Raw genomic sequence first — 16,269 nt, forward strand, 5'->3', positions numbered from 1 at the left:
ACATCTCACACTGAAGAATGCCTGCAGAGTCTCATCGACAGGTTTGCGTCTGCCTGCAATGAATTTGGCCTAACCATCAGCCTCAAGAAAACGAACATCATGGGGCAGGATGTCAGAAATGCTCCATCCATCAATATTGGCGACCACGCTCTGGAAGTGGTTCAAGAGTTCACCTACCTAGGCTCAACTATCACCAGTAACCTGTCTCTAGATGCAGAAATCAACAAGCGCATGGGTAAGGCTTCCACTGCTATGTTCAGACTGGCCAAGAGAGTGTGGGAAAATGGCGCACTGACACGGAACACAAAAGTCCGAGTGTATCAGGCCTGTGTCCTCAGTACCTTGCTCTACGGCAGCGAGGCCTGGACAACGTATGCCAGCCAAGAGCGACGTCTCAATTCATTCCATCTTCGCTGCCTTCGGAGAATACTTGGCATCAGGTGGCAGGACTATATCTCCAACACAGAAGTCCTTGAAGCGGCCAACATCCCCAGCTTATACACACTACTGAGTCAGCGGCGCTTGAGATGGCTTGGCCATGTGAGCCGCATGGAAGATGGCAGGATCCCCAAAGACACATTGTACAGCGAGCTCGCCACTGGTATCAGACCCACCGGCCGTCCATGTCTCCGTTATAAAGACGTCTGCAAACGCGACATGAAATCCTGTGACATTGATCACAAGTCGTGGGAGTCAGTTGCCAGCATTCGCCAGAGCTGGCGGGCAGCCATAAAGACAGGGCTAAATTGTGGCGAGTCGAAGAGACTTAGTAGTTGGCAGGAAAAAAGACAGAGGCGCAAGGGGAGAGCCAACTGTGCAACAGCCCCAACAAACAAATTTCTCTGCAGCACCTGTGGAAGAGCCTGTCACTCCAGAATTGGCCTTTATAGCCACTCCAGGCGCTGCTTCACAAACCACTGACCACCTCCAGGCGCGTATCCATTGTCTCTCGAGATAAGGAGGCCCAAAAGAACATTAATCCCATATTCCTACCACATCCCCACCTTCCTTCAATTCTCCTACCACCTACCTACACTCGGGGCAATTTACAATGGCCAATTTACCTATCAACCTGCAAGTCTTTGGCTGTCGAAAACCCACGCAGTCACAGGGAGAACTTGCAAACTCCGCACAGGCAGTACCCAGAATTGAACCCGGGTCGCTGGAGCTGTGAGGCTGCGGTGCTAACCGCTGCGGTGCTAACCACTGCGCCACTGTGCTGTGTTAATTGGGGTTTTAATTGAGCACTTAAAAGGAGACACTCACTGGGACTGGGGAGGGTTATATGCTTGTAATCTTTTTACCCTGCACAATAAATGTGAAACTGAGTAAATATAGGTTCCAGTATTAACCTTCCACAACCAGCTTTTTAGATTTTAACATCCTGCTCCTAATTCTTATGTTCGTATGCGCATCAATTGGGTGTTTAATGGTATTCAGGTGGTGGGCATTAATTGGGAACTCACCTGTCCACATATATATAGGAACAGATTGAAAGGGGGCTGGGCTTTTGGATGTGTACCATATGTTATGTGTAACTCTGCAAATAAAAGCTAATGAGTGAATAAAATTTGACTTCAGTGCTCTATCCTTCATCACCTGGCTCTCTGAGTTTTGACACTCAGGACCTCCAATGAAGCAATACAGCCAATGAAGTACTTTTGAAATGTAGTTGCTGTTGTAATGAAGGAAACATGGCAGCTAATTTGCACATAGCAAGGTCCCACAAACAGTAATGAGATAATGACCATATCATCTGTTTTAGTGATGTTGGTTGATGGATAAATATTGGCCAGGACACCAGGGAGAACTCCCCTGTTCTTCAAAATAGAGTCAGAGAGTCATTATGGCACAGAAAGAGTCCACTTGACCCAACGAGCTCATGCCGGCTCTCTATAGAGCAATCCAATCACTCAGTCCCATTCCCCTGCTCTAACCCCGTGGCCCTGCCAGTTTATTTCCCTTAAGTACCCATCCAATTTCCTTTTGAAATCACTGATCATCTCCGCATCGACCAGCCTCGTAGGGAGCGAGTTCCAGGTCATTACCACTTGCTGCATAAAAAAGTTCTTCCTCACATTCCCTCTGCATCTCTTGCCCAAAACCTTAAATCTATGTCCCCTAGTCCTTGTACAATCAGCTAATGGGAACAGCTTTTCTTTGTCTACCTTATCTAAATCTGTCATAATCTTGTACACTTAAATCAAATCTCCCCTCAATCTTCTTTGCTCCTAGGAGAAAAACCCCAGCTTCTCCAACCTAACCTTGTAGTTAAAATTCCTCATCCCTGGAACCATTCTGGTAAATCTTCTGGTGCAAAATAATCTGAGAAGGCAGAGGAGGCCTTGGTTTAACATCTCATCTGAAAGACAATACCTCCAACAGTGCGGCATTTGCTCAATACTGCAATGAAGTGTCAGCCTGGATTTTTACGCTCAAGACTATGGAGTGGGACTTGAACCCACTACTTTCTGGCTTAGATGTGATTGTACTATCCACTGAGCCACACCTGATGCCTACGACTGAACAGCAAAACCAATCAGATCAGGCAGCATCTATGGCGAGAGAAGCAGAGTTAACGTTTCAGGTCTATAACCTCAGAACTGATGAAAGGTCACAGAACTGAAACGTTAACTCTGCTTCTCTCTCCTCAGATGCTGCCTGACCGGCTGAGTATTTCCAACACTTTCTGCATTTATTTCAGATTTCCAGAATCTGCAGCATTTTGCTTTTATTATAGCAAAACCAATCATCCTGGATTAGGAAATCTGGTTTAATGTTGAATATTTTGAGGATTTAGTGAGATCCTTGATTTAAAATTGTCTAAGATTATTATTTCTGGAGCAAAATAATGTTAGGTGCTTAAAGTTCATTATTGTAATCACATACTGCTTTTGTTATTATCCATGAAGTGGGACAATTTAATCTACAATGTCTTGCCTTATTGTCTCCGGTCATGCCTTTTTCATAATGTGCCAAAGCATTCACATAGTCACCCCTGGAAAACAAATATTGTTCAATGTGACAAACAGAAAAACTTGTACATTTTTATCATTAATCCAAAAATAGGGGAAGTCTATTTTGCAATATTCCATAACTTCATTTGTATGTAATGTAACCCATGAAAAGGTGGCGAGATAATGTGCATATTAAATGTGAAGTTAGACGAACATGTATCTTAACTAGTAAGGAACAGCAATTAAAAAGTTATCCTAAAAATTGGCAACAAAGAGAAAAATAAAAAAAACTCCATTCCTTTTAATATTCCAAATTTTGGATCGATAAATCTCGCACATTGCATATGCGGAGGATAATCCAAAGTAACTTTTTGCTTAAAGAAATTCAAATTATCCAGTAAATCAAATTAAGCAAAATAAATGGATAAAATTAGCATGTGATTTGCATTAAGTAACTGAATAAGAGTAGACTGTATAGTAGGTTGACATCACATGGAGAAATTATCGATATTTACAATATAAAAAGAGCTCCCTTTTTAGACATACGTGAATTCCAGTTGAATAGCATATTCTTTGGAGATAAATGAGATCTGATCAGGAGCCAGCCGTTTAGCTAATTGCAGAGCGCTGTCCCAATGCTGTAGATCCCTCCGCATCTGCATGATAAAAGCTCTGCATCACTCAAGAAATAATACGTTTACAAAATATCTATCATAATTCAGAACAAATAATAAATATTTTAAATGAGCTAATGGAGTACTTCCAAGACACAGGCCGTAATTTTATCAAAGCCCGGGCTGTCCAACCTAGAGGAGTATAGAAAATGCAGGGGTGAAGTAAAAACAGAAATTAGAAAAGCAGAGGACATGAAAAATTATTGGCAGGTAAAATCAAGGAAAACCCGAAGATGTTTTATCAGTACATTAAGAGCAAGAGGATAACTAAGGAATGGGGTGGGCCTATCAGAGATGTGTAAGGGAACTTATGCATGGATGCAGAAGATGAGGGCAGGGTTCTTAATGAGTTTTTTGTCTCTGTCTTCACAAAGGAGAGGGTTGATGCAGACATTGTAGTTAAAGAGGAGGCGTGTGAAATATTAGATACAATAAGCATAATGAGAGAGGAAGTACGAGAGGGTCTGACATCCTTGAAAGTGGATAAATCACCAAGGCCGGTTGTATTGCATCGCAGGTCGTTAAAGGAAGCCAGGGAGGAAATAGCGCATATGCTGAGGATCATCTTCAAGTCCTCACTGGATAAAGGTGAGGTACCAGACGACTGGAGGTCTGCGAATGTTATACAATTGTTTAAAAAGGGTGTGAGGGATAGGCCAAATAATTATAGGCCGGTCAGTCTGACCTCGATGGTGGGAAAATTATTAGAATTAATTCTGTGGGACAGGATAAACTGCCACTTAGAAAGGCACGGATTAATCAGGGATTGTCAGCATGGAAATAGGCGACATGTTTAGGTAGAGGATCTGGATCGGTGCAGGCTTGGAGGGCCGAAGGGCCTGTTCCTGTGCTGTAATTTTCTTTGTTCTTTGATTTGTTAAGGGAAGGTCATGTCTTACAACCAGTCCCCATCCACCACCACCCTCCTCCGCCTGGCTGAACTTGTTCTCACATTGAACAACTTCTTCAACTCCACTCACTTCCTCCAAGTAAAAGATGTTGCTACGAGTACCCGCATGGGTCCCAGTTATGCCTCTCTTTTCGTGGGATATATCGAACATTCCTTGTTCCAGTCCTACTCAGGCCCCCTCCCCCAAATCTTTTTCCGGTACATTGATGACTATATCGGTGCCGTTTCCTGCTCCCGCCCCGAACTAGAAAACTTTATTAACTTTGCTTCTAATTTCCACCCATCTCTCATCTTCACATGGTTCATTTCCGACACTTCCCTTCCCTTCCTCGATTTCTCTGTCTCCATCTCTGAGGATAGGCTGTCCACTAATATTCATTATAAGCCCACCGACTCCCACAGCTCGATTACACTTCTTCACACCCTGCCTTCTGTAAGAACTCCAAACCCTTTTCCCAGTTTCTCCGTCTCCGACGCATCTGCTCTGATGATGCTGCCTTCCACGACAGTGCTTCCAATATGTCTTCCTTTTTCCTCAACCGAGGATTCCCCCCCACTGTGGTTGACAGGGCCCTCAAACTCGTCCGGCCCATTTCCCGCACCTCTACCCTCACCCCTTCCCGTCCCTCCCAGAACCGCAACAGGGCTCTCCTAGTCCTCACTTTCCACCCCACCAGCCTCTACATCCAAAGGATCATCCTCCGCCACTTCCGCCACATCCAGCATGATGCCACTACCAAATGCATCTTCCCCTCCCTTCCCGTCAGCATTCCGAAGGGATCGTTCCCTCCGCAACACCCTGGTCCAATCCTCCATTACCCCCACCACCTCGTCCCCTTCCCACAGCACCTTCCCCTGCAATCGCAGAAGGTGTAACACCTGCCCATTTACCTCCTCTCTCCTCGCTATCCAAGGCCCCAAACACTCCTTTCAGGTGAAGCAGCAATTTAATTGTACTTCTTTCAATTTAGTATACTGTATTCGCTGCTCACAATGTGGTCTCCTCTACATTGGGGAGAGCAAACGCAGATTGCGTGACCGCTTTGCGGAACCCCTCCGCTCAGTCCGTAAGCATGACCCCGAGCTTCCAGTTGCTCGCCATTTCAACACACCGCCCTGCTCTCATGCTCACATCTCTGTCCTGGGATTGCTGCAGTGTTCCAACGAATATCAACGTAAGCTCGAGGAACAGCATCTCATTTACCGATTAGGCACACTACAGCCTGCCTGACTGAACATTGAGTTCAATAATTTCAGAGCATGATGGGTCCCCCTTTTTATGATGTTATTTTTTCTTTTTTCCTTTTTTATTTGGTTATTTTATTTTAGGTTTTTCAGTGTGTTTAGTTTGTTTCCACTGTGCTTACCCACTGTTTTGGTTTTTTTTTAAATGTATTTTTTTATGTTGGTGCTTGGTGTGCTCTGTGCTTTAGTCATTCACACCCTCTCTGTACTAATGCTTTGTCTTTCAGCACACCATTAACATACCGTTCGCCTTTGTTCCATGACCTTCTGGTCAATTATTCTCTGTGACTCTGTCCTATCAACACCTTCACCTTTGTTGTCTCTTGCCCCACCCCCGCTTTAATTGCTTAAAACCTTTTACATTTCTAATATTTGTCAGTTCTGAAGAAGGGTCTCTGACCTGAAACGTTAACTCTGCTTCTCTCTGCACAGATGCGGCTAGACCTGCTGAGTATTTCCAGCATTTCTTGTTTTTATGTCATGTCTTACTAAGTTAATTGAGTTTTTTGAGGGAGTAACAAGGAGGATTGATGAGGGTAGTGCAGTGGAGGTGGTCCTGCATGGCAGACTGGTCAGTAAAATGGACGCCCATGGGATACAGGGGAATATGGCAGGTTGGATCCAAAATTGGCTCAGTAACAGGAAACAAAGGGTAGTAGTCAACGGATATTTTTATGAATGGAAAGCAGTTCCCAGTAGCATTCCACAGGGCTCAGTGTTGGCTCCCTTGCTGTTTGCGGTATATATTAATGATTTGGACTTAAATATGGGAGGCATGATTGGGAAATTTGCTGATGACACAAAAACTGGCCGTACAGTTGATAGTGAAGAGGACAGCCGTAGACTCCAGAATTATATCAATGATTTGGTTAAGTGGGTGGAAAAGTGGCAAATGGAATTCAATCCAGAGAAGTGAGAGGTAATGCATTTGGGGAGGGCAAACAAAGCGAGGGAATACACAATAAATGGGAGGATATTGAGAGGGGTTGAAGTGAAAGACCTTGAAGTGCATGCCCACAGATCCCTGAAGGTGGCAGGACAGGTACAGAGAGTGGTGAAAAAGGCATATGGAATGTTTTCCTTTATTGGCCGAGGTATAGAATACAAAAGCAGGAATGCAGTGCTGGACTGTATGAAACACTGGTTAGGCCACAGTTGGAGTATTGGTCTGGTCACCACATTACAGGAAGGGCATAATTACTCTGGAGAGAGTACAGAGGAGATTTAGAAGAATGTTGCCAGGGCTTGAAAGTTGCAGCTATGAGGAAAGATTGGATAGGCTAGGGTTGTTTTCCTTAGAACAGAGGAGGCTGAGGGCTAACTTAATTGAGGCGTACAAAATTATGAGGGATCGAGATAGAGTAGACAGGAAGGACCTGTTCCCCCTAGCAGAGAGGTCAATTACCAGGGAGCACAGATTTAAGGTAATTGGTAGGATTAGAGGGGACATGAGGAAAACCTTTTTCACCCAGAGGGTGGTGGGTGTCTGGAATTCACTGCCAGGATCGGTGGTGGAGGCAGAAACCCTCAACTCATTTGAAAGGTACCTGGACATGCACCTGAAGTGCTGTAACCAGCAAGGCTACGGACCAGGTGCTGGAAAGTGGGATTAGATCGGGTGGCTAATTTTTTTCCGGCCCCGCAGACACAATGAGCTGAATAGCCTCCTTCTTTACCGTAATTTTTATTGTGATATTTATTTATTTTTATTTAGAGATACAGCACTGAAATAGGCCCTTTGGCCCACCGAGTCTGTGCCAGCCATCAACCACCCATTTACAATAATCCTACATTAATCCCATATTCCCTACCACATCCCCACCATTCTCCTACCACCTACAGGGGCAATTTACAATGGCCAATTTACCTATCAACCTGCAAGTCTTTGGCTGTGGGAGGAAACCGGAGCACCCGACGGAAACTCACGCTGTCACAGGGAGAACTTGCAAACTCCGCACAGGCAGTACCCAGAACTGAACCCGGGTCGCTGGAGCTGTGAGGCTGCAGTCCTAACCACTGCGCCGCCATTGTGCCAATGTGGTTCTATGGTTCTAAATGCGGGACCTTAGCAGACGGATGGCGGGACCATACTGGCAGTGGCGAATTAAGAAGATGGTGGTCCACTTCACAGAGCTGCCGTCCCAGTCAGAGGGTAGGCAGATTGGCAGCGCCACTGATAGAGGTGGCTACTGCTGAGGCTGCAGAAAAACAAAGAGCGTGCCTCTATCTTGAGGCACCCTCGAAGCCCAGATAAGATTTTTAACTTAATGTGCCTTGGCCAGGCAGGCAAGAGCCGGCAATTGGCGGGGTGCACCCTCCAGTGGCGGTGCCATAGCTGTCATTGCTGCCGGGAGACCCCTCCATGGGCCATGGAGCGGCCATAAAGGAGGGACCCTTGTCACTCCATCCTAGCACAGCCACCACCCCTACAACCTCCAGGAACCCGCTGGGAGGCTGCCACGATTTACCTGGCAGTCTCCCCACAAGGCAGCGATCCAGACGCCAGTAAAATGTCAATAAGTGGCCAATAATTCTACAATTAATTGGTTTAATTGGCCATCCACCTCCGGTTGGTGGCAGTTGCATTGCTGAGGTTTCCGTACCTGAGACTATTCCGCGGTGGCAGAAAGATGCCAGAATCTCCTTCCGACTCCTTCCATTGCCATTTTACAAGGCCTCCCACCTCCCAGCCTGTCTCCACAGAGCTGGTAAAATCCAGCCCATAATCTTGATTATACTACACTAATATTACTTTACAATTTTAATTATGTGCTGTTTTTAAAAACATCATTTTATAGGTTTAAAAGATCCAACAATCATCATTGTAGCAATTATTGTGTCATGTCAAGAACAGTCTCCAATGAAAGAAGATCCTGCTCGCCACTCTAGTTCTCCAAATGGGCCATTTTAGAAGTAGTAAAGTCAGTCAAATGTTCTGTAGAACCAGGACTGACCAAGCCTGTGAGTTAGAAGATGTGTTGTGATGTAACTTACACAAAAAAATTCTCTCTTCAAGCCAACAGAGGTACTTCCACTGTTTGGTGAAAGAGAACCGTAGTGCTATTTTTGGTGTGGGAAACATAGATCTGACGACAAAAGAAACAGAACTAATGTGACAGAATGTTCCTGACATGGCAGAAGATTTTGTGGGGAATGGCAGTATCCTATTTATATGCGGAGATTGAATAAGTGAGGAAGTAGCAAACTCTTCCTTTCCCACCCTCCTGTTAGGCCAATTATGACAAAATTCTGATATTTAAATATTTTCTGCAATTAGCTCATTTAGCATTTCTAGGAGAGAAAGCATAGATACTGTTGTAAGTTAGTAAGTTACACAGGCAGCAAAGACCCCAAAGCGCTTCACGGAGGTGATAATTATAGCCAACAAGCACTTGAAAGTCCATTTGAATGCAGTATTGATTTCCATTTTATAATCCTATTTTAGAAGTATCCCCTACAGACAATGAGGAGCTTGTAAACTAGTAAATATTTCCTAGCCATTATTGTTCTAACACAGCCTATTTGCAGAGCAGTACAAAATAAAAAAATCAATTTTCGTCATTGATTTTTCAAATAATATTTTGCTTTCAACATCTTCAAAACCAGACTGAAAAACAGGAACAAAGAGCACATTAAGCCATTAAGACTAGCTTGGACATAGTTCAACTGACTGAGAGCGCAGGTGCACTCAATCAATAATCACTTCTATCAAAATAAATAATGGGACATAATCAAATTGATGTATGAGCTTTTGCTTTTTTTCCCTCCTATTTTATGCCTCTCCCTATCTTGCATTAACAGGGCTGAGAAGGCTGGTAAACTGCTCCTAACAACAGCAAAAATGAGCATTTATACAGTGTCTTTAATATAGAAAAACATCACAAAGCACTTCACAGAGGTGCAATAAAAAATGGGTGCTCAGTCAAAGAAATATTAGGAGAGGTGACCAAAGCTTGGTCTAAGGGTTGGGTCTTAAAGGAGCAGAAAGAGGTGGAGAGGCTAAAGCATTTAGGGAGCGGTACAGCAGAATATAGATAGATAGATTGGAGAGTTGGGCAGAGAAATGGCAGATGGAGTTCAATCAGGGCAAATGCGAGGTGATGCATTTTGGAAGATCCAATTCAAGAGTGAACTATACAGTAAATGGAAAAGTCCTGGGGAAAATTGATGTACAGAGAGATTTGGGTGTTCAGGTCCATTGTTCCCTGAAGGTGGCAACGCAGGTAAATAGAGTGGTCAAGAAGGCATACGGCATGCTTTCCTTCATCGGACGGGGTATTGAGTACAAGAGTTGGCAGGTCATGTTACAGTTGTATAGGACTTTGGTTCGGCCACATTTGGAATACTGCGTGCAGTTCTGGTCGCCACATTACCAAAAGGATGTGGATGCTTTGGAGAGGGTGCAGAGGAGGTTCACCAGGATGTTGCCTGGTATGGAGGGCGCTAGCTATGAAGAGAGGTTGAGTAGATTAGGATTATTTTCATTAGAAAGACGGAGGTTGAGGGGGGACCTGATTGAGGTGTACAAAATCATGAGAGGTATAGACAGGGTGGATAGCAAGAGGCTTTTTCCCAGAGTGGGGGATTCAATTACTAGAGGACACAAGTTCAAAGTGAAAGGGGAAAAGTTTAGGGGGGATATGCGTGGAAAGTTCTTTACGCAGAGGGTGGTGGGTGCCTGGAACGCGTTGCCAGCGGAGGTGGTAGATGCGGGCACGATAGCGTCTTTTAAGATGTATCTAGACAGATACATGAATGGGCAGGAAGTAAAGAGATACAGACCCTTAGAAAATAGGCGACATGTTTAGATAGAGGATCTGGATCGGCGCAGGCTTGGAGGGCCGAAGGGCCTGTTCCTGTGCTGTAATTTTCTTTGTTCTTTGTTTTCTTTGAGTAAATTATAGAATGCAAGGTCCAGGCAAATGAAGGCATGACTGCCAATATTGGGGACATAAAAGGGGCATATGTCAAAGAAGTCAGTGTCAGAGGAATGGAGAGTTTGGGGGTGGTTATAGGGCTAGTGGAGGTTGCAGAGATAGAGAGAGTCCAAGCAATGAGGAAATTTAAACATAACAATTAGAATTTTAAATTTGACACACTGCGGTACTGGAAGACAATGTAGGTCAGTGAAGACAGGGGTTATTGGTAAATGGGGCTTGGTATGGGATAACATACACAAGCTTGTAGGAAAGTGTCTTACTCCTGCACTGTGTCTCCCTACAATAGCACAGTAGCACCAAGGTGTAATGCACTCTGTGGTGCAATATGTTAAGGACTCCAATCCCCAGTTTCCTTTTATTTTTATTTTCTTTCATGAGATGTGGGCGTCGCTGGCTAGGACAGCATTTATTGCCCATCCCTAACTGCCCTTGAGAAGGTGGTGGTGAGCTGCCTTCTTGAACCGCTGCAGTCCATGTGAGGCGGGTACACCCACAGTGCTGTTAGAAAAGGAGTTCCAGGATTTTCACTCAGCGACAGTGAAGGAACAGCGATATAGTTCCAAGTCAGGATGGTGTGTGACTGGGAGGGGAATTTGCAGATGGTGGTGTTCCCATGCATTTGCTGCCCTTGTTCTTCTAGTTTTTAGAGGTTGCAGGTTTGGAAGGTGCCGTCCAAGGAGCCTTGGTGCGTTGCTGCAGTGCAACTTGTAGATGGTACACACTGCTGACACTGTGTGTCGGTGCTGGAATATTTGTGGATGGGGTGCCAATCAAGTGGGCTGCTTTGTCCTGGATGGTGTCGAGCTTCTTGAGTGTGGTTGGAGCTGCACTCATCCAGACAAGTGGAGAGTATTCCATCACACTCCTGACTTGTGCCTTGTAGATGGTGGACAGGCTTTTTTTTTGGGGGGGATGTCAGGAGGTGAGTTACTTGCCGCAGGATTTCTAGCCTCTGACCTGCTCTTGTAGCCAGGGTATTTATATAATAAAAGCAAAATACTGCGGATGCTGGAGATCTGAAATATTATTTCAGGGTTTTTATATGGCTACTCCAGTTCAGTTTCTGTTCAATGGTAACCCATAAGATGTTGATAGTGGGGGTTTCAGTGATCGTAATGCCACTGAATGTCAAGGGGAGATGGTTAGATTCTCTCTTGTTGGAGATGGTCATTGCCTGGCACTTAACTGGCAAGTAACATTCGTGCCACACATCAGCCCAAGCCTGGATATTGTCCAGGTCTTGCTGCATTTCTACACGGACTGCTTCAGTATCTGAAGAGTCGCGTATGGTGCTGAACATTGTGCAATCATCAGCAAACATCCCCACTTCTGACCTTATGATTGAAGGAAGGTCATTGATGAAGCAGCTGAAGGTGGTTTTGCCTAGGACACTACCCTGAGGAACTCCTGCAGTGATCTCCTGGAACTGAGATGATTGACCTCCAACAACCTCAACCATCTTCCTTTGCACTAGGTATGACTCCAACCAGCAGAGAGTTTTCCCCCTGATTCCCATTGACTTCAGTTTTTCTAGGGCTCCCTGATGCCATACTCGGTCAAATGCTGCCTTGATGTCAAGGGCAGTCACTCTCTCCTCATCTCTTGAGTTTAGCTCTTTTGTCCATGTTTGAACCAAGGCTGTAATGAGGTCTGGAGCTGAGTGGCCCTGAGCAGGTTATTGCTAAGCAAGTGCAGCTTGATGGCACTGTTGATGACACCTTCCATCACTTTACTGATGATTGAGAGTAAACTGATGGGGTGGTAATTGGCTGGGTTGGACCTGACCTGCTTTTTGTGTACAGGACATACCTGGGCAATTTTCCACATTGCCAGGTAGATGCTTTACTAATAAAATATTTTGACATATTAGCAAACTATTGTTCTCCTTCTTTGTGACTTAAAAAACACAATATAAACTAAAACTAAATGCATGACTGTTTAGCTACATTATTTAAACAGCTTTTTCTCTCACATTTGCGGATGTTGAGAGATATCCTGTCTTCTACAAAATAAAACAAATATTCTAAAGAGTGAAAGAAAAACAATTTACATCAAATAAAAGGATTACCACTCCCTTAAAAATGCAAACATCCTTAGTCGAAAGATCAAAGGATTCTAGTTATAATAACACTCAGCTTACCTCTAGAGCAGCAATTGGGCAGCTGGAGGCCAGATAGAGATCCTGTGCCAGATTGAAATCGTTTGTAAACATAGCAAGGTGTCCAGCTAGTAAGTTGTGATCTTCTATTCCCTAAAATATTAATGACACTACACTGAAACATATTACTATTTTGGTGAGGAATGGAGCAGTGCTAAAATGAAGAATGTGACAATGTAGCCTAAGTTTTAAAATGTGCTCCTCTCACTGCTCACCTCTGTTAGCATGCAAAGAACTAGTAAATAGCTTGATGGTATGCCACTGGTAAGTAGGGTTGAAGAATGTTTGTGGTATATTTTTTGCGGTATTGTTGCAAATTGCTGAATAGTAGAATAGTAGGAGCCACCAGTCTGTGGGCTTGGGATGGGAGATTCTATATAAAATGTGGCCCCCAGTGGCTGCCTCTCTTCCACACCCCTCACATCCCTACTCTTTCCTATCAACTGCTCACTCCCAACACAACGCCTTACTCTTCCCCTTTGTACTGTAATTCTCACACCCTGATTTCCCTTTAACAGTCAACTGTTCAATAGTAGACATTTCTTTCTATGCGCTGATAGCACTGATAATTGGCAATCACCTACCAGACAAGATGACCTGTGACACTCAAGTGATGTGGTCTGGGAATGTTGGACAGTTTACTGCTTGATCAAGGTATGTGTGTGGTAGTTAAACAGACATGGATGTACAGAGAGAATGTGACCACAGTGGCACTGCACTCACTATGAGCCTCATATTTATTGGTGATTGCTGTGTTTCTGGAGAAAGCTTGGGAAGCTTTTGACACATTGATGAAAGTTAGTAACAGTTCATTTCAAAAAATTGTACTGTAGTTTCAAAGCAATAATAATACAATAACTGTATCCAATATTAATTATACAATTAATCATTGTATAAAATACCTTTCTCTAACTGATCTTTGAAAGTTAATGCAGTGCTGGTGAGCAACATGTGTGGAACCATATTACAAACCAGTCTTGAATTGCATTAATTACAGGCTATTTTTTTGACGGTTCCCACAGTCACTTCAGTAATTTGTTCCCAGTTTAGAAGTCAAACATCTATCCTTGTTCTTTCATTGCCATTATAAATTCCTATTTCAAAATTTATAATGGAAACTGCTTCTGTAAAGTTAACTCACTGCACTTGCACCCTTCAGCCAATGACCTGCTTTTTATTCTTTTTAAGTGGGAAGTGATATGGCTTTGTCCGATCGGAAAGGAGCCACCAGTCTATGGGCTTGGGATGGGGGATTCTATATAAAATGTGGCCCCCAGTGGCTGCCTCTCTTCCACATCCTTCACATCCCTACTCTTTCCCATCAGCTGCTCACACCCAACACAACGCCTTACTCTTCCCCTTTGTACTACCTACTCAATCCCTGTACTCACACCTTCCTATTGCTCCAATGTCATTCACCTGTCCTTTAATCTTCCATCACTGCCACCCCAGTCCCACTCATTTCCCCCCAAGATTAGGTGGCGAGTAGCCTGAAGCAATCTTATCGTCTACCAGTTCCCTCCTTTCCTACATGTTTCCCTCACAAAACTGCTTACTTTCAAGCTAAAACTCAAAAACAAATCAAATTAGAATAAAGAACGGAATTGTCTGACATTCTCTGCGTGTGTGACTGTCTCCCAATTCACCCCTCATTCTAACCACCTCCCTACCCTTAATTTGTATATGCTTCCCTCCAAGAGGCCCTGTTTGCTTTCAAAATGTAACTTTAAAAAATCTCATTAGAATAAGGAGTAAAACTGTTTGCCTTTCTCACTCTGTCTCATGTATGTTAGAAATTACAGCCCATCTCACAGGTAAGTGATTGGCATTGACCTTTTCTATCTGTTACTAAAAACAGTGTGAAATAATTAGTAGGTTTCACAATTCACTATTTTTTGAAAATTGAGCATTAGCATAAACAAAGACACTCTTAGCTCAATACATTTTCCGAAATGTATAGAACACACAAAAGCTGTGTATAATTAGTAGCTACTTTTCCCTCACACTCTCACACAAACATTTTAAAAAATTCAATATAAATTTGACCTCAATTAAGCTTTTGAAATTTACCTTCTTGTGCTTCAAATTTATTTAGAATAATGTACTGGGTGATTGCTAGAAGCGCAAGAAAAGTATTGCAGCAGTACAGCTGACTGAATGGTACTGGCTTGTCGGGGGAAATTTGGTGCGCCAAATATACTTGGACTGCACAATCCAAATTCGCCTTACTGAGACACAGCTCTGGTCAAAAAGATCAACTTAAAGCCCAGGTTTCTGGGAGAGGCTGAGGTCTTTAGGTAAAACTTTAATGAAGACATTAAAAGAAATAAAATGTAATTCAATGGATAAATGCAACCATGATGTTGTATATTCTCATTTTATACAGTAGCAGTTGATTAAGATATTTCCAGTCATCCTCATCAGGACCAACCTTGATCTGCTCCAGTGAAATTACCATTCCTACATTTCCAATCATACGATACACACGTATTGCAAACTCCACCTCCATGTGATGGAGGCAAGCACGAGCAAACTCAGTCCATGCTGAAGGATCACTAAGTATTCTGCATACATCCCATGCTTCACTAAACCTGCAAGAGTCAAAATAAAAATTGATAGTAATATGACTTCAGAATAGTTTGGGTGTTAAGCATGATATGTACATAAAATGGTATCATACCAAGCCACAGATACAAGCTTTGCGCTGGGTACAGCCAGAAGAGCAATGGGAGGCTACAATTAGTTTGAGTGTGTCTGGACTAAGGATAGACTTGAAAAGTCAGAATTCAGTATGTCAAGTTGCCTGGAAGCATTCTTTTATGAAAATTTCCACTAACTGAGTCAACATCCTTGTTACAGTTGTAGTAATCTGTGACACCTGTGGTGGTGCTGCAATAAGGTTTCCCCATTTAGAACACTGAGCCACCTGTCATATTTTTAAAGCACAAAAGCCTATGGCTGCAAAATACATTTGTGTAGTGCTGCTATTTAGGCTTACCTTAATTCCCTTGGGGGGGGGGGGGGGGGGGCAGTGCTGCGAGTCATTAGCTGCAGGCATTCTTAATTGATAATGGGCACAGGTAGCTGCTTCCCCGCTTGCACCCAAGCATGTGGAAACGCCACTATACTGACATCACAGAACTGATGTGACACAGGATACCAAAATTGGACAACGCAAGTCCTGGCAATGCTTGTATTGTCCACTCTTAAAAAAAAAGTGCGGGCCCTGCAGTAATGTTATTTAAAGGACCAGGCGCCCTGATAACAGGCAAGTAAAATTTCTGGAACTTTAATCTATTGGAAAGTGTCTGAAAGTACTCTCCAGCACTTTTTGAGAAGTTTGGGTGCATCTGCCAGAGAATGTTGCCACATCCTCACAGGGATG

General features: G+C 43.6%; 1 protein-coding gene across 1 annotated transcript in view; it reads right to left on the reverse strand.

The window, feature by feature from the left end:
• The window catches only part of wdr19 (WD repeat domain 19), a 209,785-nt gene that overhangs the window by 94,081 nt on the left and 99,435 nt on the right, over nucleotides 1–16,269 (reverse strand). The window contains exons 18-21 of the mRNA XM_068036669.1: nucleotides 15,316–15,475; nucleotides 12,867–12,977; nucleotides 3,504–3,613; nucleotides 2,941–2,998 (exon numbers count right to left, since the gene is read on the reverse strand). Of these exons, the coding sequence (XP_067892770.1) occupies nucleotides 2,941–2,998; nucleotides 3,504–3,613; nucleotides 12,867–12,977; nucleotides 15,316–15,475 (439 nt within the window). The remainder of the gene's footprint in view (nucleotides 1–2,940; nucleotides 2,999–3,503; nucleotides 3,614–12,866; nucleotides 12,978–15,315; nucleotides 15,476–16,269) is intronic.

This window comes from Heterodontus francisci, chromosome 1, assembly GCF_036365525.1.
Source record: "Heterodontus francisci isolate sHetFra1 chromosome 1, sHetFra1.hap1, whole genome shotgun sequence".
NCBI lineage: Eukaryota > Metazoa > Chordata > Chondrichthyes > Heterodontiformes > Heterodontidae > Heterodontus > Heterodontus francisci.